The 26,774-nt window shown below is 42.0% G+C and overlaps 1 protein-coding gene across 4 annotated transcripts in view; it reads left to right on the forward strand.

Annotated features, from left to right (window-relative positions):
- ATRNL1 (attractin like 1) overlaps window positions 1-26,774 on the forward strand; it is a 512,339-nt gene that overhangs the window by 40,951 nt on the left and 444,614 nt on the right. For all 4 annotated transcript variants that reach the window (XM_036027363.1, XM_028513523.2, XM_036027364.1 and 1 more), the window contains exons 6-8: window positions 1,114-1,288; window positions 4,048-4,135; window positions 9,291-9,546. In XM_036027363.1, the coding sequence (XP_035883256.1) occupies window positions 1,114-1,288; window positions 4,048-4,135; window positions 9,291-9,546 (519 nt within the window). The remainder of the gene's footprint in view (window positions 1-1,113; window positions 1,289-4,047; window positions 4,136-9,290; window positions 9,547-26,774) is intronic.

The following is a 26,774-nucleotide window of genomic DNA, read 5'->3' on the forward strand; positions in this document are numbered from 1 at the left end:
AAGGAGTTTATATCTAGTTTTTATTTGGGCATACTTGAGCTTTCTTAGAATTAAAAATCATTTGTGAGCCTTTAAGTTTGGTGAAAAAATATTCCCTTTAGGAGCATTTATTCCATCACTTAGGCTTGAGTAATGGAATACATCACTGAGCTGAATGCTGATGGAGGCCGGCCTCTCCTACAGTTCACAGATGGGGAACCGAGACTCCGGAGTGACGTCATGCATTTGCGTTGGAAGAGGCGGTGTTTCCAACTTACAGTATTGGAATTATCCTGCGTTAATTAATATCAGTTTATTACACATTATATATATATATATATTTTTTTTTCTGTTTGAGGGTAATAAGCCTTCCCTACTGATACCAATTTTGGTTATTCTTAATACTGCTCAGAAAAAGATTATTTTTATATAGGTGTAGTAGTTTACACTTTACAAGTGCTTTCATCTCCACCGCCTTTTAAAAATTGCATATTTGTAAGCCCTGGCTGGCATAGCTCAGTGGATTGAGCGCGGGCTGCGAACCAAAGTATCACAGGTTCGATTCCCAGTCAGGGCACATGCCTGGGTTGCAGGCCATGACCCCCAGCAACCACACATTGATGTTTCTCTCTCTCACTTTCTCCCTCCCTTCCCTCTCTAAAAAATTAAAAAAAAATAAAATCTTAAAAAAATTGCATATCTGTAGTTACCCTGGGAGAGTAGATGGTCATTTCCGTGTTGTAGACGCAGGCCTGGTGATGCGGGAGGCAAACAGACTTGCTCAGGTCCCACGTGCAGTGAGTGCGGAACGGGGATTCCCGTGTGTCCGTTTCCATTGTGCTGCCCTGGCGGCCGAAAGTGAGCAAGAAGCGTTGTCTTACTTAAACGGTTCTTCCAGACGGTGGTGTTCGTGTGAACAAGTCTGAGTCTGATCGAGGATTTAATTTGTCTCCCCTAGATGCGGCACTTCGTGTGAGAACTTCCCCGGTAGGTCATAGTTCAGACCCTTTATTATGCGCACTGATGAATAGGATGAGCCTTGAATTACTCATTTTCTTCGTCCCTACATTCTCTGTTTTTATAATCCACAGTTCTTTGTTTAATGTGTCATGTCGTTTGATTTTTTCTTAATAGGTCCTGATTGTTCTTTGAATGTTCCTTCCACGGAGTCTTACTGGATTCTGCCGAATGTTAAGCCCTTCAGCCCCTCCGTGGGCCGGGCTTCCCATAGGGCGGTTTTACACGGGAAGTTCATGTGGGTGATTGGTGGATACAGCTTTAACTACAGTTCTTTCCAAATGGTCCTGAAGTAAGTGTTTTTTCCAGATCTTCACAATCTGTTACTTAAGCTGATTTTTTTTTTTGTTGATAAGACTATCCTAAATGCCTATTTTATTACTGTCCAAATTTATGAATGTTGATCTTTGTGATGGGGTCTATTTGCAACATGGAACTGATTTTAAGCTCTGTGAATTCAGTAGTTAAATACTTGTCATTGTGCATATATGGGTTTGTTTTGTAAAACCTCTCTAGAGTGCCTTTAATAAATTCTGAGTAAGAAAATACTAACTTCAAGTAAGGGGAGGCCAGGCCTGTATTAGACATTCTGAATCCTGCCACAGTTTATTTTTGTTCAGAATGAAGTAGAATTGCTTATCTAGGAATACTTTCAGTGTGTCCTGCAAATTAGTTTACCTGAACTTTTTTACTTTGGGCTTATTTTACAAGCTCTTGTTGGGAGGACAGTGCCGGTATGATAAACTAGGTTGTTCGTTCGCCGTTGTCCCAGCGGAGATTGTCCTCTCGGGACTGGACGATGGAGGGGATCCCATGGATGGCAGCTCTGTCTGATTTCTTTCAGCTGGTGATTGTATTTTATGAACGTCCGGCAATAAAGAGCAAAAGAGGAAATAGGAAGAATAATTTGAGCAGCAATGTTGTTTTCGGGAGTGACATGCACAATATATAATAACTGGTGCAGCTTGGGCATCAGCCAATCAGAGCTGACCCTGGACAGCCTGTCATAATACTGTGTCCCCAATGGGTTGCCGGAGGGAGCAGATAAAATACACAGGACACCCAGTAAAACTTGAATTTCAGATAAACGACGAATAATTTTTTTTTAGTATAATTGGGCCCTTGCAATATTCTTTTTAAATTTTGTCTCAAATATTGCATGGTTCTACCTATACTGAAAATTATTTGTTTGTCTAAAATTCAGATTTAATTGGGCATCTTGAATTTTACCTGGCAACCCTACATACCAAAAATATTAGCCGTATTAATTTTGGGTATTCAAAAATTCTGCTTATAAGAAGAGATTGCTTTCAAACTATGACTGACTATGACTAGAATTAAAGTATTAAATAAAATAAATTCTGTAGAGAGGGAGGAAGAGTTTTAGCCAAGTACTTAAGAGAACAGTTAGAATTCTGTAACAATATATGACAGATTAAATATAGTAGAAAGAATTGAAAGGAGTTGGTGGGATTGAAATGAATTGCTAAGATATGAAAAGAACCCAAAGAAATGAATTTTAAACGTGGAAACTGAAAGGTCGTTCATTAACTATGATTAATTAAAGTGAAAAGATTGTGAAGATAAAGTAAAATGGTTTTTGCATTTTTAATGGGCAGTGAGAAAGAACAAAGAAAGAAAGATACGAAAGATCAGCGTGGCCCACAAGGCCTGAGATGTGCCCTCTCTGGCCCTTTGCAGAAATAATCTGCCAAGTCCTAATTGATGGTAACCTGGCGGAAAGCAGCATGCTGGGTGCTGGTAGGCAGGTAGATGTAGCAGTGTGGTGAGCCTGTGGAAGGTGTGTTCTAATTGATCATCGTTGTTTATATTTGCATCCTGCAGATGTATCTTCTAACTCCAGTGCAGGAAACAAGTTAAACGTAATGCTCAAAGCAGTTTTTGGTAACCTTCCCTTTTTTCTGTGAAGGGAGCTCGCTTGCCTTTCCTGATGAGCTGGAGGAAGACAGAGAAAAGAGGAGCTGAAACTGGAAAGGGAGCTTCTTAAGCAAGGTCCTGGCCGGTTCTTGGCTGGGTGCTTCCTTTGGCCTCTTTTGGCACATTGAGGGGACTTGAGGGTCGAGTTCGATGGTGACAGCAGAACTGGGATTCTGTTAGCTAAGCACCTGAGACCCACAGTCTGGAACCTCTGTTTCCATGTGTACATTTTTGGACCAGTAGAACAAGTATTCATTTTCATTTTTATCCTGTAGTCCAATAGCACCTTATTTTTACAGAAGCTTCTGTCTTGGCTAGATTAATGTCACACAATCACAAATGATCAGGAAACAAGATGTATTCATGCATAGGAAATAGAAACTTCTTGGTTAATTTATGTAATGCTGAGCTTAGTGCATGCAAAACAGTAAAAATGAATGCATAAAGCCAGTGGCCTTTGTAAAAATGGAGAGAATTTCCGTGTATTTCCAAAAGAAAAACCTGGCTTTTCTTTTTGGCTTTTGTGCAATTTATTTATTATTTTTACTATTTTTTAGTTGAATTTCGTGGGGTTACACTGCTCAGTAAAGTTATATGGGTTTTAAGCGCACGGTTCTGCAGCACGTCATCTGTGCACTGCATTGTGCGCTCCCCATCCAAAGTCTAATCTCCTTCCATCACCATTTACCCCCATTCACCCGTCTGCCCCCACCCCGCCGTCCCTCTGGCACTCACCATGCTGTTGTCCGTGTCTGTGAATTTTTTGTTTTCCTTAATCCCTTCACCGATTTCAACCAGCCCCCATCCCCTGTCTCCTCTGACACCTGCCTGTTCTCTTGTCTTTTTTGTACAATTAAAAAATGCAGACCATCTCACTATTGTTTACATTCAGCAGTTGGCTGAAATGATTAAAGCAGTTGAGCAAATTAATTCCAGTAGTAAATAGCCTCATCAAGTTAATGCATATTACACATTTAGGTGATTGAACCCTAATGTAGCGTAGGTATAGAATGTGTTTGAGAAAAATATCTAGTGTGGTCATGAAATTAGGAGTTTGCAAATTAAAAAAGCAAACAGGAATCTTGTGAAGTTACTTGTTTTTCTTGTTCCTAGTTACAATTTAGAAAACAACATATGGAACGTGGGGACTCCGTCAAGGGGACCTCTCCAGAGATACGGACACTCACTGGCTCTGTATCAGGTATGGATCCTGCTTATAAATTTGAATTTTTTTTTTTCAGTTCACCTTAGGCCTAAAAAATACTAAATCTCAGATTTATTTCAAACACCTCATGAAAACAATAGATCATAAGGATCATAATGATTTGACATGTCACAGACTCATATACTATTTTAGTAAAAGTAATAGGGTTCAGTCGTCACTTTTCCAGTTGTGGTAAAATACACACAATGTCAAATGTACCGCTTTAACCATTTTAAGGTCGAGTTCAGTGGCATTACGTACATTCGAATCGTTGTCCAGCCGTTACCACCATTATCTCCGGATCTTTGTCCTGAAGCTGAAACTTTATACCATTAAACAATTCCCCACGCCCGGCTTCCCCAGGCCCTGGTACCCATCATTCCACTGCGGTGTCTGTGGATTAATTTGACTGCTTTGGGGGCCTCATATGAGAGAGCTCACACGGTATCTGTCCTTTACCGACCGGCTTGTTTCACTTAGTGCAGTGCCCGCAGTGCTTCTCCGTCTTGGAGCCTGTGTCAGGATTTCCTTTCTCTTTACGCCCGAGTAGTAATAGTCCATTGTATGTATGTAGCGCATTTTGTTTATCCGTTTGTCTGTTGATAAACACTGGGGTTGCCTTTACCTTTTCGGCCGTCGTGAATCAGGCTGCTGTGAGCAGGAGCGCGGGCCTCTCTGCTCCTGCACCTACTCTGGATTTTGGGGGTAGGTAGCCAGAAGTGGAATTGCTGGATTGTATGATAATTCTATTTTTACTGTTTGGGGAATTTCCATATTGTTTCCCGCAGTGACGGTACCGTGTTCCATTCCCAGCGCAGGGCACAGGGGTTCCGGTTTTTCCACGCCCTGTGGCATTGTACTGCGGATTTGATTTGTGTTTCCGTAGTGATCAGGGACGTTGAAGCTTTTCCAAGTGCTTGTTGGCTCTTTGGATGCTTTCTCTGGAGAAGTGCATATTTGAGTCCTTTGTCCGCTTTAAAAATTGGGTTGTTTTTTTTGTCGTTGAATTTTGGGAGTTTTTTAATGTGTTCTGGATATTAACTCCTAGTTGGATATGTGATTTCCAAGTATTTTCTCTCATTTCGTGAGCTGTTTTTGCACTCTGTTGATAGTGTTGTCTGAAGAACAAAAGTTTTCAATTTTGACGTAGTACAATTTATCTTTTTTTTTGTTGTTGTTATCTGTGCTTTTGGTGACCTATGCAAGAAATCATTGCCAAATCCAATGTCATAAACCTGGACCTTTGCTATGTACCGTAAACAACGTTTACTCAAAATAGATGAAAGACCTGAAAACAAGAATGCTTTAAGACTCATAAAAGAAAACATAAGAAGAAGGTTTCATGGCATTGAGTAAATTTTGTTCATGGTCTATGGCAAAGGTCCAGTTTCGTTCTTTGATGTGAAGATATTCAATTTTCCTGGCATCTTTGTTAAAAAGACGATCTTTTCCCCAGTGAAGGATGGTCTTGGTGCCCGTGTTGGAAATCAGTTGACCACGTATGTGAGGCGTGTTTCTGAGCTTTCTGTTGCTGCGATGCCTGTGTTTACGTGAGTGCCACCCTGTTCTGATCATTCTCGTCTGGCAGTAGGTTCTGAACTGAGGTCATGCGAGACCCCCAGCCTCGGCCTTGTGCTTTAAGTTCCTTTGGTCTCATCACGGTCCCCTAAGATTCCGTGTGAATTATTAGGATGGTTGATCATATTTTCTCTGCTTATTTTATGAAAAATTGGAAAACACAGGAGTAATGTAAAGAATAAACTGCCATTTTTATGCATACGCGTGTTTTAAAAATGAAATAAAAATCTTCATGTAAAAATGTATGTGTGTATGTTTTAGTTTTGCTTTTAAAGATTTTATTTATTTTTCCTAGAAACTGGGGGAAGGGAGGGAGAAAAGGAAGGAGAAAAACATCGATGTGAGAGAGATATCAATCAGTTGCCTCTCACGAATACCCAAACCCTCTGGGGATCAACCCATGATTTAGGCACATGCCCTGACCAGGAATAGAATTGGCAACCTTTTCCTTTGTGGGATGATGCCCAACCGAGATACACCAGTCAGGGCTATTTTCTTTTTTTTTTCTTTTTAATTTTTATTTTTTTAAAGATTTTATTTATTTATTTTTAGAGAAAGGGAGAAAGAGAGGGAGAGAAACATCAATGTGTGCTTGCCTCTCACATGCCCCTGACTGGGAACCTGGCCTGCAACCTAGGCATGTGCCCTGACTGGGAATTGAACTTGCAACCTTTTGGTTCACAGGCCAGTGCTCAATCCGCTGAGCCACACCAGCCAGGGCTGTTTTCTAGGTTTTTAAAATTAAATTTATTGGGGCGGGGTGACACTGGTCAGTAGGGTCATTTAGGTTGCAAGTGTACTTTTCTATGGCACGTGATCCTGCATATAGCATTGTTTTTTAGCTTTTTGATTTATTTCATTCTCCTAACAGATTTATTGAGATATAGTTGACACACGGTATAATTCACTCATTCTAAATCTGTATAATTGAATGGCTTCCAGTGTATTCAGAGTTGTGCAATCATCTTTTATAGATCTGTGCAAAATTGCAGAGTTGTCCAATCAAGTTTAGAACAGCTTTATCACCTCGAAAAGAAACCCTATATCCTTCAGCCATCACCTCAAACCTCCTAATCCTGCCAGCCCAAAGCAATCCTTAACCTCCTTCCTGTCTCCATAACCTTGTCTCCTCCGGACGTTTCGTGTACACGCAGCTCTGTACGACGCGGCCGATGACTGGCGTGTTGCAGCGTGCGTCAGAGCTTTATTTCATGGCTAAATAATATTCTGATGTATGGACATACACTACCGTTTGTTTATCTTTCCATCAGCCAATGGACCTTTGGGTTATATTCACTTTTCGGCTCTTGGGAATAATGCTGTTGTAAACATTTACGTGTGAGTTTTTGAGAGGACGTGTGCTTTCATTTCTCTCGAGTGTGTATGTGGGATTGGACTTGCAGGGTCAAACGATAACGCTGTATTTAACTTGCGGAAGAACTGCTGCTGTTTTCCAAACTGGCCATCCCGTTTGACATTCCCCTCCTCTGGCCCCCCCCCACCCCTGACATCTACGAAGGTCCCAATTCCCGCGGATCTTCGTCAGCTCTCATTCGTATCTGTTTTTTGGATTGTAGCCATCCCAGTGGGTGTGAAGTGGCATCTCATTGTGTTTTGATTGTATTCCTGTTGATTAATGATGCTGTGCATCATTTCATGTGCTTATTGACTGTGTTTTCATAGGAGAAATGTCTATCCAAGTCCTTTGCCTATTTTTTAAGTTGGGTTATTTGTCTTTTTATTGTTGAGAGGTAAAAGGTTCTTTATGTATTCCAGATACAAGTCCTTTATTATTTGCAAATGTTTTCTCTCATTTTGTGAGTTTTAACTTAATGGTGCCTTTTAAAAGACAAAAAGAAAAGTTTTTTTTTTAATTTTGGTGAAATGCAATTTATCTTTTTTCCTTTTGCTGTTTGTGATTATGGTGTCATGTCCAAAAATCCATTGCCAAAACCAAGGTCATGAAGATTTACCCCATGTTTTCCTTTAAGAGTATATAGTTTGGCTCTTAGATTTAGGCCTTTGATGCATTTTGAGTTAAATTTTTTATATGGTATGCAGTTTCAAGTTCATTCTTTTGCATGTCACTGTTCAGGGTTCTTACCACCGTTCGTTGAAGAGATTATTCTTTCTCCATTGAATGGTTTTGACACTCTTGTCAAATATCGATTGGCCGTAGAGGTAGGGATTTATTTCTGAACTCCCTGTCCTATTGATTTATGTGTCTACCTTTATGCCAGTAGCACACTGTTTTGATTACTTTGGCTTTGTAGTAAGTTTTGAAATTGAGAAATGCGAGCCCTCCAATTTTATTTATTTGTTTCAAAGTCGTGTGGGTATTCTGGGTCTCTTGCAATTCCGTGTGCATTTAGGAATCACCTTGTCAGTCTCTAAAAAGAAGTCATCCGGGATCCCGATACCAGTTGCATGGACTCTTGTTCGGCTGGGAGAGGCTGCCTGGCCCCGCTGACAGGAGGTCTTCTGGCCCAGGGGCACGGGGAGTCTCCCCCTTTGTTTAGATCTGTTCAGATTCCTTCCAGCAATGTTTTGTTGCCTTCAGAGTACGTGTAGAAGTTCTTCTGTTAAATTTGTTCCGAGCTGTTCAATTTTTTGATGCATTTGTAGATGGAATTGTTTTACTTGGTGTCATTTTTGGATTGTTCATTGCAAGTGTATAGAAATATAATTCATGTTTGTACATTGGCCTGGTGTTCTCCAGTGTGGTAGAACTCGTTTATTAGCTCTAATTGTTCTTTGTTTATTTCTTAGTATTGTCCATAGATACGTTCAGATCTTCTGTGAAGAGCAATATTTTACTTTTCCAGCCCGGTTGTCTTTATTCAGTTTTGGCCAATGTGCTCTGGCTGAAACCCCGAGTACAATGTGGACTATAAGTGGCAAAAGGGGGCGTCTTAGTCTTGTTGTTGACCATCGTGGGAAGCACCTACTCTCTCATCGTTATGTATGATGTTAGGTCTGTGTTTTTCTTAGATGACCTTCCTTAGGTTGAAGAGACTCCTTTTTATTCCCAGGTTGTTGAAATAGTAACGATTTGTCTCATGTATGTAGCATTCATTTCAGTCATATGTGATTAAAGCTATTGGTGTAATTGGTAAGTGCTGTAAGTATCTGCCCAGAGCCAAGGGAAGTGGTAATAAAAATGTACTCCGTGTCGTACACAAAGGTGGGCTGCCTTTTCATGAGCTGTGCTTGAGGGAAGCAGTGAAAGGTCAGGAATGGCACAAAGTGTCACACATAGCTGGTAACATTCAGATGTGACAACCAGGGACTCCGAAAGTAGGACAATAAAAATATGGTTAAGTGATTACATAATACAGTTGTTTTCAATAAAATGTCTTACAGTCGCTTTTTGAAAGCATGGATCCCCCCCCCCCTTCCTTGTAAGTAAGAGCATCCTTTTTCATTACTCATGTGTTCCCATTTGACTCTCTACTGATAAGAATGATGTCGGGTGCACGTTGTATTCCTGAAATCGGATGTCGAAATTCAGCCTTCCTGTGAAACGAACATGCCTTGCTATTCTGTTTATCGACACGCGCTTTTTACGTTACAGGACAACATCTTTATGTATGGAGGCAGAATCGAAACTCACGACGGCAACGTCACGGACGAACTGTGGATCTTCCACATCCAGAGCCAGTCGTGGAGCACGAAGACGCCCATGGTGCTCGGGCACGGGCAGCAGTACGCCGTGGAGGGCCACTCGGCGCACATCATGGAGCTGGACAGCAGGGATGTGGTCATGGTCGTAATATTTGGCTACTCTGCCGTGTACGGGTACACGAGCAGCGTCCAGGAGTACCACATCTGTGAGTTGCTTTGAGAAATGTAACTGTAGGCTCTTCCCTTTCTCGGCGGAGAATGTTTTTATGTTTCATACAATCTTCATAGTGAATTTAGTCGGGACGGTCAGTTACTTGAACTAAGTAAGAATGACAAGCCAAGAATTGATCCTTCTAAATATGTTCTCTGGTTTTGTGTTAGAGTTTGTCCGTTTGTGTGTAAGTGTCTTCTGAGCGACATGTGGGAAATGGTACATACTAAGTATCTGAGTCACATTTTCCGAGAGTTGAGAATGTTTTTGAATACGTGACGTTCCAATAGATGGTGCTATTTCTTTGGAATTTACTCACGGACCAAGAGCCAAAACTAACCCCGTCTCCTGACTGTGGAATCCAGGATATCAGGATTTTTCATTTTTCAGGGTTCTGTTCCTAATCTTGCTGCGACATCTCCATGTTCATGTTGCTCTCTGAAAGGAAGCTTGTCAAGGACAGTCGCTCAGCTGCTACGAGAGGCTGCTACCTGGTGTGTGGGGGTGGCCGGGGCAATCTACCCACGACTTCCTGTGCTGTCCTCTTAAATCCTCTTCTTTGTTTCTCTCGTGCTTTACTTTAAAATATTTTTTATGAATTTTTCAAACAGTTGTAGTTAAAAAAAATTCATCTACACGTATACAGGGTGTGGCACAAATAATGCCCCTTTTTATTACACAATCATAAGCATGCCATTCTGTAACATAACAATATCACACTCAAGAACACCATATGACATTTTAGGTGAAATGTCCAAATTAAAACTATAAGTTATCACACCCTTAGTGTCCCCCTAGCAACCGCACTGAAGCAGGCCTTACCCTGCCAGGCCCTGGGTGTACCTTATACTCACTACTTATAGTCACTGCTTAGATTTGAGAACGTACTCCATTTCTGGCTCTTTCCAGCTTTACGAGCTCAAGTTTTAGCCTTTTTTGTATATAGACAACTAGACAGGGAGGGACAAAAGTAAGTTTACAGTTGTTTGTATGGAGAAATGCAATAATTAATAAATGGTAATACAGGAATAAGCTCCATTTTATGTACTCACAAACGCAAACCTCACTTTCACCGCGCCCCGAGTACAACTCTGCAGGGCCCTTGTGCGGTCTTTGTGAGGAGGCTCCTGTGCAGGTCGCCTGCAGCAGCAGCGGGAGCGCGCTCGTGTGCCTGAAGCGAGACACCCCTCTGGCTACTCTGCTGGTTCCCCTGTTGACCTTTTACGTGGTCTGTGGCCCTCTCCCTGTCCCCCGTGCAGCTGGGCTGGAAGGGGGATGTGCGACCTCAGCACTTCTTGCTGCCATTTGCACTCTGCTTCCGTCCCTTCCTCTGTGAGTCGCTCGGCTTTGAATCGTGTGTCATTAGACTCCGCCCCCCGTTTTTCATCCTCCTCGTTTTTGGTTGCTCCTCAGATCGCTGTGTTTTGTCCCTTGAAGAAAACAGCTTCTGGCTCGCTGTCACTCCACCCCATGTGTATTACCCAAATGTTTTTATGATTTCAGTGTCTACTTCAATCACTCTTCTGATACCCGACTCCTCAGTTTTTTATGTCTTCCACAGATCTTGTTTTTCTTTTTTTTTTTTTAAGATTTTATTTATTTATTTTTAGAAAGGGAAGGGAGGGAGAAAGAGAGAGAGAGAGAAACATCAATGTGCGGTTGCTGGGGGCCGTGGCCTGCAACCCAGGCATGTGCCCTGACTGGGAATCGAACCTGTGATGCTTTGGTTCGCAGCCTGCGCTCAATCCACTGAGCTATTCCAGCCAGGGCTAGATCTTGTTTTTCATCCCACTTGAGTAACTCTCGCCTGTTGTCATACCTGCAGCGAAGCCCATGATTTCCATTTTGCCTCTCTTGCCTCCTGTGCCACCGATGAGTCCAGCCTGCTCCCTCCAGCACCCAAACTCTGGTGACCCCTCAGCCTGACTGGAGCATTTAGTGCCCCGAGCCTGCGTTCGGGTCTTCATGCTGTCTGGTGCTTACTCACGAGCTCACCAGGCGTACAGTTCACAGTCACCACTCTCTCCCCCAACTCTCCGTAGTGACTGTTTCATGCGTTTTCCTCTCTCTTCAGACTTGCAGCACGCCCTTCTTCATCATAACGCTCAGCTGGTGAGCTGACTTGTTATTTTACGGAGAACATTGAAGCAATCTAAAGAGAATTTCTGCTGATGGGGAGGAACATTTTGGAGTAATGGCTAATAAGCAGTGCTGTGTCGAGTGAGCCTGCCTACAGGCATTGCTGTCGTAACAAACTCGTGATGGCGTGGGGGCGCGTGTGGCTGACTTCCTGATGTTTCAGATGAGCCCGAGTTGTTTCAGCAAGAGTTGACATACACGTGTCCTATGTAGAAAGGTTTTGTTTGATTTTGTTGTTGATTTTAGTTTTATGCTAACGTTCAGGAAATGTTGTAGGTATTATTTCCCTATTTTATAATTTTTGTAAATCAGTTTTTTATCCTTATTCTATTACAGTTGTCCCAATTTCCCCCCTTTGCCCTCCTCTGCCCGTCCCACCCGCCGCTCCCACAGGCTGTCCCCACACTGCTGTCCCTGTCCGTGAGCCATTTGTACCTGAGTCTTGTCCAGTCCCTTCCCCTTCTCCCCTCCCCTGTGTTCGCTGTCCGTCTGTTCCATGCTTCCATGTTTCTGGTTCTGTTTCATAGGTTAGTTTGTTCTCTTCATTACACGCCTCTTATAGGTGAGATCACATGGTATTTGTCTTTCACCAGCTGGCATATTTCACTTAGCATAATACTCTCCAGTTCCAAGGAATTTCTCTATTTATAATTCATGGAGATTTTTTTTGTGGCCTAATTTTCATAAGTACTTCACAGACACTTGAAGAGGAGGCAAATCCTATGATTTTAAGGTATGGTGTCTGAGATACTGTATGTAGATCAAATCTACTTGATTTATTTTACTGCTTAGTTCTTCTTTTCCTTCCTTATTTTTTTTTGTCTTGGATCTATCATGTCTGCAAGTTAAAGTCTAAAAATGTTAGTGTATTTTCGCCTATTTCTCCTTGTATATCCTGGAACTTATGCTTTATGGAAGTTACTATTATGGATATTCATAATTGTTTCATCTTTGTTGCAAATGGTATCTTTTAATGTTATAAAGTGCTTTGCTTGTTTAATGTTTTTGACCCGATTTCTGTCTTGTCTGACATTCATACTTTGGGTCTTGTTTGTTTTTTCCTGGGGTGGTGGTCAGTGTTTTCCTGCTGGACTCTTAGACTTTTGCCCATCTCTTTGTTGTTAGCCTTTCAGAGCCACCTCCTTTTAAATGTATCTCTTGTGTGCAACAGAGAGTTGGGTTTTGCTTTGAGATCCCACCTGGGTTTTGTGCATTTTCTGTATATGTTTTATATTTTTAATAGTCACTCTGTTGTCTTTCAGAATAACCACATGCCTCCTCCTGTTCAGAGGAGGGAGGCCCATGTTTTCGTGGGAATGAGAGTGGCGATTCTCATGCTTCCTGGCTCCGGTGTCTCATGTTCCTCTCTGCACTCTGGGGGCTTCCTCCCTCGGGCTCTTCCTTTTACTTGCTTTTTGCGCATTCCCAGCCGCTTTGGGTTTTTTCATTCCTAGTTTCTCTGGAAATTTATTTGTCTTTCTCCTCCCACCCCGCACCATGTTTTCCTTGTTGCTTTATATGTCTTCTGTGGGGTGAATGGAAGATTGGGGATTCAGCTATCACCACGTTTGTACTCGAACCATGGATCTTGACTCTCGAAGTTCTAACATGAATGCTGAGCTACGTCTGACGTTATCCAGTACTTTTAGTCCTCGCCCGAGCTCTGATTCACAGGATGCCATTTTCCGCTGTCTTAACTCACCTCGTCCCGTTTCAAACACGTTGGCATCGCCATCAGTATTTTACTCTAGGGGTCAGCAATCTTTTCTGTAAAGGGCCCGAGAGTAAATGTTCCAGGCGTTGTGGCCAGTGTGGTCTTTGCCGCACTGATCAGCCCTGCTGCTGCCGTGAGAAAGCAGCGGCGGACAGCACTCGAACACGTGGTCAGCGAGGTTTTGCCCTCCCGTCTTCGCTAGCCTCGTCCTGCTCAGAAGAGCGGGTGTGTGTGTGCTGCTGGGGGCCTAGCCACCCTGGTCCACATTTATTAAAAGTGTTGGCACGTGGGACGTTTTTCTTTGGATCTTGTATAGGCAGTGAATTCATGGCCCAGACTCTATGACCCAGGGTTCTCAGAAGAAACATTATTTCCCCCTTCAGATAGAGCCAAGGTGGAAATAACACATTTTCTGTCTGCTTCTGCAGAGCAGATTAAAAAATAACTCACTTTTTCATTGAGGAGATAACCCTTCAGGGATCCAGACTTTGGGTAGATGTTCTCTGATCTGTCACCCACGTGGGCTCACCTTCAGTACTGGCCATTGAAACCAAGTCTCCAGGTCCCTGGGTCGGGACATGTGTTCCCTACCCGGCCTTTCCACCGAGTGCAGTTTCTCGTCCACAGAATATATTTCCCTCTTCGTATACCACCCTTTTTTGCAGGGGAGTCTTATGCGGCCATGAGACATGGCGGCAGTTTCGATTTCCAGGGGTGACTAGGAAGACGCGGCAGATTGATTTTAATTTTCTATGAATGGTAACATTGGTGCAGGTTGACCGATAAGTCCATTGGCTGGTAGGTGTTTGTTTTCATTTGGAACACTGTGAATCACAGGATGTCAGTGGTAGCTTTGGTCAATTCTAAATTATTTTTGAACAGTTTCTTTTTGGCTTATTCTATAACCAAAATACTATTTCTATGTAAATTTATCAGCAGGGTAATTTTGGTTTGATTTTTGTCTTATTAATGGCATTACTTGTCAGGCACACTTGCGAATGTAGTCTCAGATGGAAATGGGAAGAATACATGACTTAAGAGTTTTATGAGAATAATAAATGAATTATGAGTAGATTTTAAATTTTGTGAATTATTTAAGTGCAAAGTAAAGCTCATCAACTTTTCTGTAAAATTATATTTTAATGATAAAATGAATGTACTGCGTTATTTACTCCTAACGCATTTTGAATTTGCTGCTTATTGTTGAAAGTATGGTATCAAAAAATAATAATCTGTAGTTGCCTTCAGTTTGAAAAGTTCTTACACAGAAGAGTATACAAAATGATGGGTAATTATAGTTTAAAGATGTCAGAATAATGAAGTTGTATATCCCGTAGGCAGTGCTACTGTAGGGAATGATACTATATTAAGTAGGGCTGCTTTGAACATAAGTAATGGGATAATTTATCATCTGAGTTATAAGTGAAGGCTTATCTCTAGAGGGAAAGTTTAAAAGATTTTTTTCTGTGTATCGTGGGATTACTATACTGCGATGTCAGTTAAAGCTTCTCCCCCACACCCCGCCCAACTGATTTTAATGGTGGCAACTACCCAAATGTAGGTTGGGTTTACTTTGAGTATCCTTACATGTTTAAAGCTTCTAGAAAACTGAGCATTTTTTTTGTTTAATTAAAGAATGGGCTCTCTTTTTAACCAGCAGTGTGGTGAGAGCAGCTTAAAGGAGAGCCCACGTCATAGCAGATTAACTCATGAAAACAGGGGACTTGACTACGTAAACATTTACCCTGAATTATGCTCTGAGGATATTAACCATTATGTAGAAATTTTAAAGATTTTATTTGTTTATTTTTTTAGAGAGGGAAGGGAGGGAGAAAGAGAGAGAGAGAGAAACATCAATGTGTGGTTGCTGGGGGCCATGGCCTGCAACCCAGGCATGTACCCTGACTGGAAATCGAACCTGCGACACTTTGGTTCGCAGCCCGTGCTCAATCCACTGAACTACGGCAGCCAGGGCTTTTTTTTTTAAGATTTTATTTGTTTATCCATTACGTAGAAATTTTAAAAAGAAACAAAGTGCTCTCAGTGAACATACTCCAAAATGACCACTTATTAAACTTTGAATAATATTGAAAATAACTGGGGAGTATTTCTGGCCCAGCGCTTACTACCCTGAATGCTCTTGGAGATTTTTGTAATAATAGGATTTCAAGCAAAGGAACCATCTAGTTAACTTTAATTATCTTAGTCTGAGCCTTACCAATTAACATTAAAAAAAATTTGAGATACTAGAGTATACGTTTGGCTTCTGAGTTTTAGACCATCCGTTGATCTAAGGAGTACTTCCAAACGGCTTATAGGAGCACCCTTGTGGTTCTGCCTGGGTCCAGGCATATGCAATAATGCCCATCAATGCGTATCAGCAAATACAGCATCAGGAATTTTCCTTTACCTTTGCAGAACTTATTTCTAACGGGGTGATGCAGATAATCAATAGTAAATGTAATAGGTATGCACATTGTATGATATATTAGAAGATAGTACATTTTATAAAAATACAGCAAGGTACGGAAACTGAGAATACTGAGGGTGGAGGTGGCCCGGAAGGCCAGGAGAAGCCTCAATGAGGAGGTGAATTTTGATCAAAGAATTGAAGAAGTAGAGAGGCTTGTTAATGTAGCTAACTGGGGGAGGGGGCGGGGGCAGGAGTGTTCCCTAGAAATAGGAACCGCTAATGAAAAGTCAAGAACATGCAGAGCATGTTCAAGGGCAGTCAGGAGTGTGGAGGAGGTCAGAGAAGTAACAAAGGGAGAGATCATAGGGTTTTAGCTAGCTTTTGTTTTTTCACGCTGCACGGAATGGCAAGACATTGCAGGCGTTGGGCAGCGCGATGACATAATTTTTAAATGAATCATCCTGGCTGCTGTGTTGAGAGGAAAGTCCAGGGAGAAAGAACGGAAGCAGGAAGGCCAGTGAGGAGGCTGTCACAGTAATCTGAGCAATGATGGCGGCTTACACCAGGGTAGTGGTGGCGTTTGGAGATGATGAGGATCAGTACATTGGCTTCATATGTTTTTAAAGTGAAACCAATAGTATTTGCCGAGGGTTTGAATGTAGCACCTGAGATGAAAGGTCTTTGGCCTGAGCAACTGGCAGGATGAAGTTGTCATCAACTGACATGTAGAAGATCCTGAAGCGGGTCTGAGGGGAAGGCTGTGTGAAGGTCAGGATTTCAGTTTGGACATTTATATGTGATATCCATTAGACATGGCAGCAACAATGTGAAGTAGGCAATTAGATGTATGGGTCTGGGGGTCTAGAGGGAGGTGTGGGCAGCAGATGTGAATTGGGAGTTTTGAGGGTCTAGATAGCATTTAAGGCCATGAGACTGGGTCAGATCACTAAGGAAATGGGTGTAGATAAAAAGCAAAAAAAATTGAGCCCTAGGGTCTGCCAGTAGGAAGAGGTAAGGAAGAAGAAGAAAAGAAGCAAGAAAGAATGTGGTGAATTAGGAGCCACGTGAAGATAGGTGTTTTTTTTTAAGATTTTATTTATTTATTTTCAGAGAGGGAAGGGAGGGAGAAAGAGAGAGAGAAACATCAATGTGCAGTTGCTGGGGGCCGTGGCCTGCAACCCAGGCATGTACCCTGACTGGGAATCGAACCTGCGACACTTTGGTTCGCAGCCTGCGCTCAATCCACTGAGCTACTCCAGCCAGAGCGAAGATAGGTTTTAAAAAAAAGAGCCATCCACTCTGCCAAATGCTGCTGTGCTGGTGGGTCAAGTACAACAGTGACTAAGGTCTGACCATTGAAGTTCCGATGGCGCAGGTCCCTGGTGATCCTCACAGGGACAGTGTCTGAGTGGTGGGTGGGTGCGAGCCTGGCTGGGCTGGGTGCAAGAGGGAGGGAGAGGAGTGGAACCCAAGGAAAGTTGCTTATAATAAGGAGAGCAAAGCAGTGAGCAGCAACAGGCAGGAAATACAGGACCTTTTTAAAGCGTCTGCACAGAGGCAGACCATGAAGCAAGGATTCAAGTGAAAGAATCTTACTCAGGAAAGTGCAGGTAACACTTAACCCTTCCTTAGGATAGTCGAGTAGTAAGGCCGGCGTGAGAAGGCAGCCTTCAAAGGGTCAGGAACCTAAACAACAAAACAAAGAAACAAGCAAAATATAACCAAAGACACTGAAATAGAGAACAGACTGACAGTGTTCAGAGGGGAGGGAATTTCAGGGGAAAAGGGGAAGGGTTTGCAGGAACAAGTATAAAGGACACATGGATAAAAACTAGGGGCCGGTGGAAATGGGAGGGGGCAGGGGAGGACTGGGTGGGTGGGCTGGGACGGGAGTAAAAGATAGAAAATGGTACTGCAACAACAATTAAAATAAAATTAAAAAAAATTTTTTTGCCCCCCCCCAAAAAAAAAAGAAAGGAGAAGGGGAAGACCAGTGAGTTTTGAGTAACCAGAACTCAGACTGAGAGCCAGAATGAACAAGATTGGGGGTGCAATTTCAGAAAAAAGTATTCACTTTTGCTGTTGTTTTGCTTTGTTTTTAAACACCTATCATTGATTTGTTAAGCATTAAAAAAATTCTTCAGTCAAAAAAAAAAAAGGGTTCGTTCATCAAGGCAACCGGCAGAGTGGTGATGGAGCTTCACTACCCAGGCTTTGAATCAACACATAGTCTCTGAAATTTCCTTAATTAATGACAACACTCACAGTTAGATGATGAGTCTCGTGGGCTGTGTTTCCAAAATCAATCCTTTCATTAGCTGAAGACCTGTTGCATTCAGTGTGCTTGCTTTGCAGTTGACCTTTGAACAAGATGAGTTTGCCCTGCATGGGTGTCCTTTCATGGAGGTTTTGTTTTTTTTGTTTTGTTTTGTTTTGTTTTTTTCTCAATAAATACCTGTACTGTTTTTTATCGGTGGATGGGGTCTGTGGATGCGGAGGGCTGACTGGCATTGACCTACACCATTGCACCTGGGGGACGTGAGCATTCATGGAGTCGGGGGGTCTGGAACCAGTCCTCCTCAGATCCAACTGGTGTAATTAAGTTTTGGGGGAGTTAAACGTGATGTGCAGATTTTCAACTGTGTGAGGGGTCGGTGCCCGGAAGCCTGTGTTGTTCAAGGCTCAGCTGTGTGTGCAAACGTGTGTCAATGATAATGACACAGTGCTGAGGAGAACAGCTTGTGCGGGGCACACACAAGCCCGTGTGACAGGGACATTTTTCATGACAGCACCCTAGAGTGTAACTTCTAAAAGTGACGTAGGGTTGTCAGGTGCTTAGAGGTGACAGCAATCAACCAGCTGCTTACACAGAATTATTAGAAGAGTCAGGAAAATGTGTAACATCGAGATGAGCTTGCAGTAAAGGCTCCATGAACTTTTGGTTAAGTAAGAAAGGAGAGGTAGTCTTCATGAAAGTATAATTGTGAAAAGCCTCCTGTTACTCTACGACTGTATTTACTGCCTTTTCATCTTCTGAAAGTGCTTTAATTTTTCTCTAGGTTCCTGTATTTGTTTGTAAATGACTGTGAGACATACACTGCTTTTTATAGGCTTTATTTTTGTATTTATATTCTTTTTCTTAGAAGTTAGCTTCAGAGTATGAACCCTGCTGTATCTCTCTTTGCGTACTCTCTGGTAGAGCGCCATGCATAAAATGCTTGATAAATGTTTGTGGAGGAAGGAATAGGGTTTTTAGCAGTTCTGCTATTATTCTTGAACTTACAGATTTTAATACTGTGTGGTTACCTGTAGCATTTTATTTTCTTTTGATGCTTAAGGCTGATATATTTGCTCAACATGTTTCAAGAACATTAGCTATTGTTACTTTTTGTTATAAACAGCACTCTTGTTTACACATATTTTTCTTTCTGTTTGTTAAAAAAATATAACCATTGGCCCTGACTGGTGTGGCTCAGTGGTTGAGTGCTGGCCTGTGAACCAAAGGGTCACTGGTTCAATTCCCAGTCAGGGCACATGCCTGGGGTTCAGGCCAGGTCCCCAGTGGGGGGTGTGTGCGAGAGGCAACCATGCACTGATGTTTCTCTCCCTCTCTTTTTCCCTCCCTCCCCCTCCGTCTAAAAACAATAAAATAAAATCTTTAAAAAAAAAAATATATATATATATATATAACCCCTCTAGTCACTGTTAGCCTGTTCTCCATTTCAGTGTCTTTGGTTATATTTTGCTTGATTGTTTTGTTGATTAGGTTCCTGTTAAAGGTGAGATCATATGGTATTTGTCTTTCACCGCCTGGCTTATTTCACTTAGCATAATGCTTTCAGGGGAGAGGGGAGGGAATTTCAGGGGAAAAGGGGAAGGGTTTGCAGGAACAAGTGTAAAGCACACATGGACAATACCAAGGGGGGGGTGGAAATGGGAGGGAGGTGGGGAGGCCTGGGGGGGTGGGCTGGGATGGGGTTAAAAGGCAGAAAACTGTACTTGAACAATTAAAAAAATATATATATATAACCATTGACTGGATATTTTTAAAGTTTTTTGCTTTATAATTTATATAACTATTTGTTTATTATGTCATCAACATAGAAGTAATCATGTCTTACTAATGAAATAACCCCAAAACTTATTTGATGAGTGGATTTTGTTTGAAACGGCATAACCATTTGTTGTATTCCTTGAATTTTCTCTTTCTAATCATGCTCACCATTTTTTTCCTATTTTTAAAAGGATTTTCTGCCTTCCCACTCTTCTGAAGTCCAGAATTTCTTATTATGAATTTGTTTTTAAAAATGGCTCGACCGCATGGACATGCATGCTTATGTGACATATTGTTTTATTTCCTTGTTTTTGAACTTTGAAAAAAGGAAAGACTGTTTTATGCAGCTTCCTAAGGCTTTCTTTGACTTCACTCACTGTTTTCCCGAGGCTCATCCGTGTTGCTACGCAGGGCCACAGTGAACTCCTTTGCATCATTGTATTTCATCATCCGGCGCTTCCCAGCTCACTCACCTGTGCTCCTGTTTATGAGTTGTTACATCGGGTACCTGTCACAATTCACCCACAGCAGCAGTTTTGAGAGATCTTGATAAAAATATTGCATTGAAAAAAATAAAGAAATAAAATCCTCAGTCTCTTCAGGCAGAAAGATGAAACATTTTATAAGGGCAAGAGATTAGATTACTATCAGATTTCTTGAAAGCAACATACAAATCTAGTCAAACGTGGAACACATTTTTCAAGACACCAAAGGAAAGGAAGGACAGGCTAAAGGTTTGTATCTTGCCCAACTGTCCTTCAAATGTCAAGGCTATAGAAACGGCGGTTTGAGCTTGCCCAAACTCAGGTAATTCTGTATGTATTTGGCCTTACCTGAGAAGTCTACTCGAGTAGAAATGCGCAGACTTTTTTTTGATAAAAGTCTAGATGGTAAATAATTTAGTTCGCTATACAGCATCTGTGGTCGCTGCTCAGTTCTGCCATTGAAGCCGTACACAGGCAGCCATATACAGCACACACGTGAATGTGTGTGGCCATGTTTCACTAAAGCGTGATTTACAGAACTGTTGATGGGCTGGATTTGGTCTGTGGGCTGTGATTCGCCAAACCCTCTCCCACAGAATAAGCACCATCTAATGTCGAGGTGAATGGGGACACTTCAGGTAAAAGACTGATGGAGAACCTTTCACCGATTTAACTTTAGAGCAAGGGCTAGAACAAGGGTACAGGTGTCAGTAGGTGACTAGTGTACGCATGTGTTTTTTCTTAAATTTATTTTTTTTGTTTCTTTTTTTATCATCATTTATCCCCCTATACTGTCTTTCCTCTCCACCCCACCCCTGCCCATTCACCACTGTTACGTGTTTTGCCCTGGTTAGAAAGAAAGAAACGAAGAGTGGAAGGAAAGGGTGGGTGGGGAGGAGAAGCAGAAGGAGCACGTGGGCTGTGGCCTGGGTCACAGTGGCAGGAGAGCAAGCCGCTTTACCTCCTGGCGCTCCGTAAGCTGCTGTTGCACCCAGTTTTACTTTTCCCACTTAGGAAGCTGGACTGCACGAAGACTGTTGTTTTATGTCTCATTTTCTCTTAGAAGTCTTTGAAAGAGCAAAGAGAATATTGACTCATTTACTAAATATGGAATATTCCATCTGTAATTATTAGATGGGTTTATTGGACCCAACCATGTTTCAAGTAAATAACAATCATTCTGAAGGGAGGAAAAAATAACACATTCAAGTGACTTTAAAAAAAATTTTTTTTTAAATATATTTATTGCCTTGAGAGAGAGAGATACATTGATGTAAGAGAGAAACATTGATTGCTTACCTCCCATACATACCCCAGCTGGGAATTGAACCCACAACCTAGGTATGTGCCCTGACCAGGAATCCAACCCATCGGACCCCCAGCCTTTCGGTGTGTGGGACTATACTCCAACCAGCTGAGCCACACTGGTCAGGGCCCAGTTTAAGTGTGGATGTGGGGAAGGAATGCAAATAAGTCTCTTAGGTTTGTTTGTTGAAGGTTTTGGTGAAGCAATTCTGAAATTATTTTACGTGTACTGTTGGATTGAAAAAAAAAGAGTAAATGTGTCGATGTCGTTGGGGATTAAATTTCTCAGCGTGGAAGCCAGGAGACACGAATCTGAAATGGGGAAGGCAGGGAAGGGCCCTGCCTGCAGGGGTTGGACGCGGAGGCGTCAGTGGGAGCCTATGATCTGTGAGACAGGCGGGTAGTTACGGTCGTAGGTCCTTCTGGGAGGGCCGAGGAGCTGAGACACCCCAGTAGTGAGCACACGGATCATCGGTGTTCCCAGATCCACTTTCTACCTGCATCCCCATGAGAAGGGCGCAGGGCTCCTTGGGGGGACGGTGGACTGTGGGGCTGTGGCATGAAAGTAGAAATGGAAAAGTGTCTTGTTCTCTCAAATGAGAGAAGGATGTGTCCAGGAAGATGGGTCCTGACGTAGAAACACAGGCATCGGCTTGGAGGGGTCCCGTCGGTGAAGCCCAGGACACTGTGAGCATCAGAGAAATTGAAGAAAGTCCCATAATCAATTATAAAGCAGTGGAAAAATAGGATTCGTGAGCTCCTGCTGATTATGGACAGAGAGACACACACACAGGAGGGTAGAATTCTCATTCTTCCACAGAATGCTGACTGGCATTGTTGGAGTTAGAGATCGTAGTGAAAAACGGGTTTGGGGAAGAATCATCGGGGGGTGCTAAGTCGGAGGGGTGGGGGTGAATTTCTGACGAGATGTGCATGGTGTTTACATGTTTCCTCCACGGATTGGACACGATACTGCTGAAAGAAACACCGTGTGTAGCAGGGTTGGCAATTTTTTTCCGTAAAGGCTCAGATAGTAAATACTTCAGGCTTCATAGATTATCCTGTCTCTGTTTCTTCTACTCAATTCTGCCCTTGAGCTTTGAAAGCCAGCCACAGCTAACGTGTGTACGGATGAAGATGCCTGCGTGCCAGTAGGTCTCTGCTTAGGGAAGGGAGCGGCGGGCTGGGTTTGGCTCGTGGACATGGGTTGCCACCCCCTGGCTTGCAAGTATTCCGAGTGGGAGCACGTGCCTAAATCTAATCACCATGCAATCTCACGCAAACCCCAAAGGGGGAACCTTTTATTTTAAAAGGGGAGAGCTTTAGTCTTCAAAAATGTCAGGGTCCTGAGAGGCAAAGAAAAAGCTGAAACATTGTTCCCAGTTAAAGCAGGCGAAGGAAACGTGGCAGCTGAATGCTATGGGTGGCCCCAAGCTGGGCTGTACACTGGACAGAAGCTCTGTAGGATGTGACTGGCTCAGCTCACAAGCTGAATATGTGTGTGTGTGTGTGTGTGTGTGTGTGTGTATTAAAGTGTATACATGTGAAGTCTTCTTGATGCTGATAACTATAACATGGTTATGTAAAAAGAAAATCTTTGTTTTTAAAGTATATGCTAAAACACGTATGGGTAATAGGAATGATATAGACAATTATTTCATACAGTCATTGGTAAAGCACATGGGGCAAATGTTAATATGCAGTACTCAGTGAATCTGAGTAATGGGTGTGTGGGAATCCTCTGACTGCTCTGGCAAGTTGTTTGTACCTTTGGAATTATTTGCAAATGAAGTGCTAAAAATAGAGGAAGTAGATGCATGTTTCTGTATTTGGTTGTGTAGGATGTAGAGTTGACATGAAATGATAGGTATCCCCGTGAACTTGCTCTGGCAGTAAAGGAGACATCAGTTTGTCCTTTCTGCTATACTTTGAATGACGGCTTTTAGGAAATCTGTGTATCTCTGAGGGGAGCTATCAGGTGGTTTTACTCACTTGGACCATAAAACACTTCTGGGCTAGTCCTGAGAGAAATTTATTCCACTGTAAGTTTGCAATACCTCATAAACTTCCTAAGAATTCCAATGTGAGTCTCAAAGTTTGTATAATATTAATGGTTTGCTTTAGTATTTTTCATGCTTTTAGAATTTGGGAGGTGTATTGGGAAATCATCATTAATGTCATTTTATGTTAACTTTTTCCTCTGGACTCAAAAACCATTCAATATGATTTTCAAGGAAGTTAATTTTTTTCTTCTCTAAGTGTAGATGACACTACGTGACCCTCTTTAGCTTCGACCAGCACACAGTGTCACGACCCTGTGGTGACTTGCAAGTGTCAGTGGAGCTCTGCTTTCCAGCACTGGAAATGAGTGTCTGAAAATGAGACCTGCAGACGGGGGGTGAGGCGGTGGGAATTAGGAATCTTTAATAGCAGAAATCGCCCTTAAAAAATAATTCAACCCCAGGAATCATAAAACACAGACTTTTCTTGTGCCTATATTAGGCTTGGTGTTTGTTGTGGAGTTTCATTTGTGAAGAAGAGCTTCACAGGACTAGTTTGGTAAACTTAAACAATCTCAGTGCAGTAAGTAAAACGTTTTAATAAGTCTCTATCAACACATCGGTGTGACCAAGGCTGCCGTTTACATCAGATGCATGTTTGTATTTTCTCAATGAAAATGCCACAAAAGATTTTATAGTTTTGGTGAATGAAATGATCTTTTTTATTATTATTAAAGTATATGCTTTTAAAACTTTACAAGCTACGTAAATATATATGTTTGAAAGTACACATGTGTTATATTAAAAAGTCAGTAAATGCGCATTCAGGGTGCAGGAAATTCTCATTTTTCTGTCTCTGCTTAATGTCCTTTCCATGATGGACATACCCGTCCCTTAGAAGGCAGCCGTTCTGTTTAAACACTTTGTGTATTTAACACATAAGGATTTATATTTGGGAGAAACATGCAGTTGTAATCGATACTTGCTTTTTCATGACCACATAGAACTCTACACGTGAATGTAACTGCTCGTCCACCTCCTGGCCCTGCAAACATTTTGAGATATGTTATTTTCCATTTATTTTTGATTCTTTCGACAAGCCTCCCTACTTGCCTACTTCAGTCTTCACACAGCCCGGTTTTATCCATATCCTATTGATAATGCCTTACAGTAACACGGACATTAATGATGTAAGGGATGTTTTCTAATAAATAATAATAACAGCAGCTAACATTTACTGAGGCCTTACTCTGTGCTAGGTGGTGCCATAAGCACTTTGCACGTATTCACTCTTGTTCAAAGTGAACGTGCAAATATATGCTCTTTTAACCCCATTGTACAGATAGGGAAACTGAGGCACAGATGTCTCACACAGCTGACCGTTGATAACTCACTAGAAGGATTATGTAAGTATAAAATACACGTTGTCATCTTTGCCACCCTCTCTGGACAAACTATACGTAGTAATGACCCATTCAGACCTAACAGAACTTAATAGAGCGTGGGGTGTCCCCTGCCGTGACACCATTGCTTTCCCTTGTTGTAGAGTTGATTTAGTATTTTTAATACAACCTACAGTTATATTTCACACTAATATTATTACGTTGACTGGGAGCTAGTCTAAAGGCAACAAAACTTCTTCCTTAGTCTTTAGTTTTTGCTTTTAGTGTAACTGCTTGCTGTGAAGCGAGGTATACTCTGTGCCGTACTTGTCTCTTTGATGTTGAAATGTCAGTGGAGGGCTTCACTCCTATTGTTAGTGTCAGCCAGTCATTGCTTTTGCTCATAATTCTGGTACCTAAAGCTTTAGTCAGCTCTCCTTGTATTGGGTCAGCGGTCATGTAAGCAGTACAGCTTCTTGGCCGTCATCCTAGGAATTGACAACGTATGTTGACAAGTAAAAGGCCGATGTTTATTGAGCCAAAATGATACCTTGTAGTGTGTGCACGTTTCCAAATGCAAAAGTAATAAACATATAGTGAGAGTGCGGATCATAATTTTACGTTTTACGTTTATCACCTGCAACTGGGCAAAATTATTTCCTTACATTTTCGTCTGAAACTAGCGTGTCATCTGTGGGTTCCTTGACTGAACTGCCAGTGACCGACCTTGAGAACTCCTGCTGTAGTGGTTAGGGATACACACCTTGATGTTAGGTCCGGGTCATGATGAACTTCCTGTTACTAGTAAGGCACGTGCACATTTTTAAATGAAACTTTGACTTTTGAGATAATTTACGTACACTTGTGAGAACTAACAGTGGTCCTGTGTTCCCTGGGGGCAGTTTTCCTTGGTGGTGCCATCTTGCAAAAGCAATAATAATACAGCATATCACAGTCTAGATATTTGTGTCAATGCAACCTCATGATCTTACTCAGATTGCTCAGTTTCTTTTGTGTGTGAGTGTGTATTTGTGTCTAAGTCTATCCACATTTTTGCATATTGTTTCACGCATCTACCACCGTAGTCAAGATAGCACCACAAAGACACTTCGCATTGCTCTTCTTATTTTTTTTAATCAAAAGCTCGAGAGCATTTTATTGATTTTAGAGAGAGAGGAAGGGAGAGAAAGAGAGAGAAACACCATTTACCGATTGGCTCCTGTATGCACCCCAAGCAAGTATTGAACCTGCAACTTAGGTGTGTGCTTTGACAACCGTTTGGTGTAGGGGATGGCGCTCCCACCAACTGGGGCACCTGGCCAGGGGTTTCACGTTGCCCTTTTCAACCGTACCCACCTCTCTCTGCCCTTGACACTCACAGCTCAGTTCTCCGTTTCTATCATTATCTTTCAAGAATGTTATATAGCTGGACCATTTATGTTTAAAGTAGTTTTGATATATGAGGGCCTACATCTGCTCTTTTATTATTTGTTTTGTTTCCTGTGTGTGTGTGTGTGTGTGTGTGTGTGTGTGTGCACGCGTGCCTCTGGTTCTGTTTACCTGCTTCTTGTGGCTTACTTGGCAACTGTCAGAATTTCATCTTGATGAACCTACAATATTCTTGAGTGTGATATCTTTGTAGAGTTTTCTCAGAGGTTGCTCTGGGTATAAACAATACACATGTGTAACTAATTATAATCTCCCGGTATCAACATTTTAAAACTTGAAGTA

This window comes from Phyllostomus discolor, chromosome 5 (genome assembly GCF_004126475.2).
Source record: "Phyllostomus discolor isolate MPI-MPIP mPhyDis1 chromosome 5, mPhyDis1.pri.v3, whole genome shotgun sequence".
NCBI classification, from domain to species: Eukaryota; Metazoa; Chordata; class Mammalia; order Chiroptera; family Phyllostomidae; genus Phyllostomus; species Phyllostomus discolor.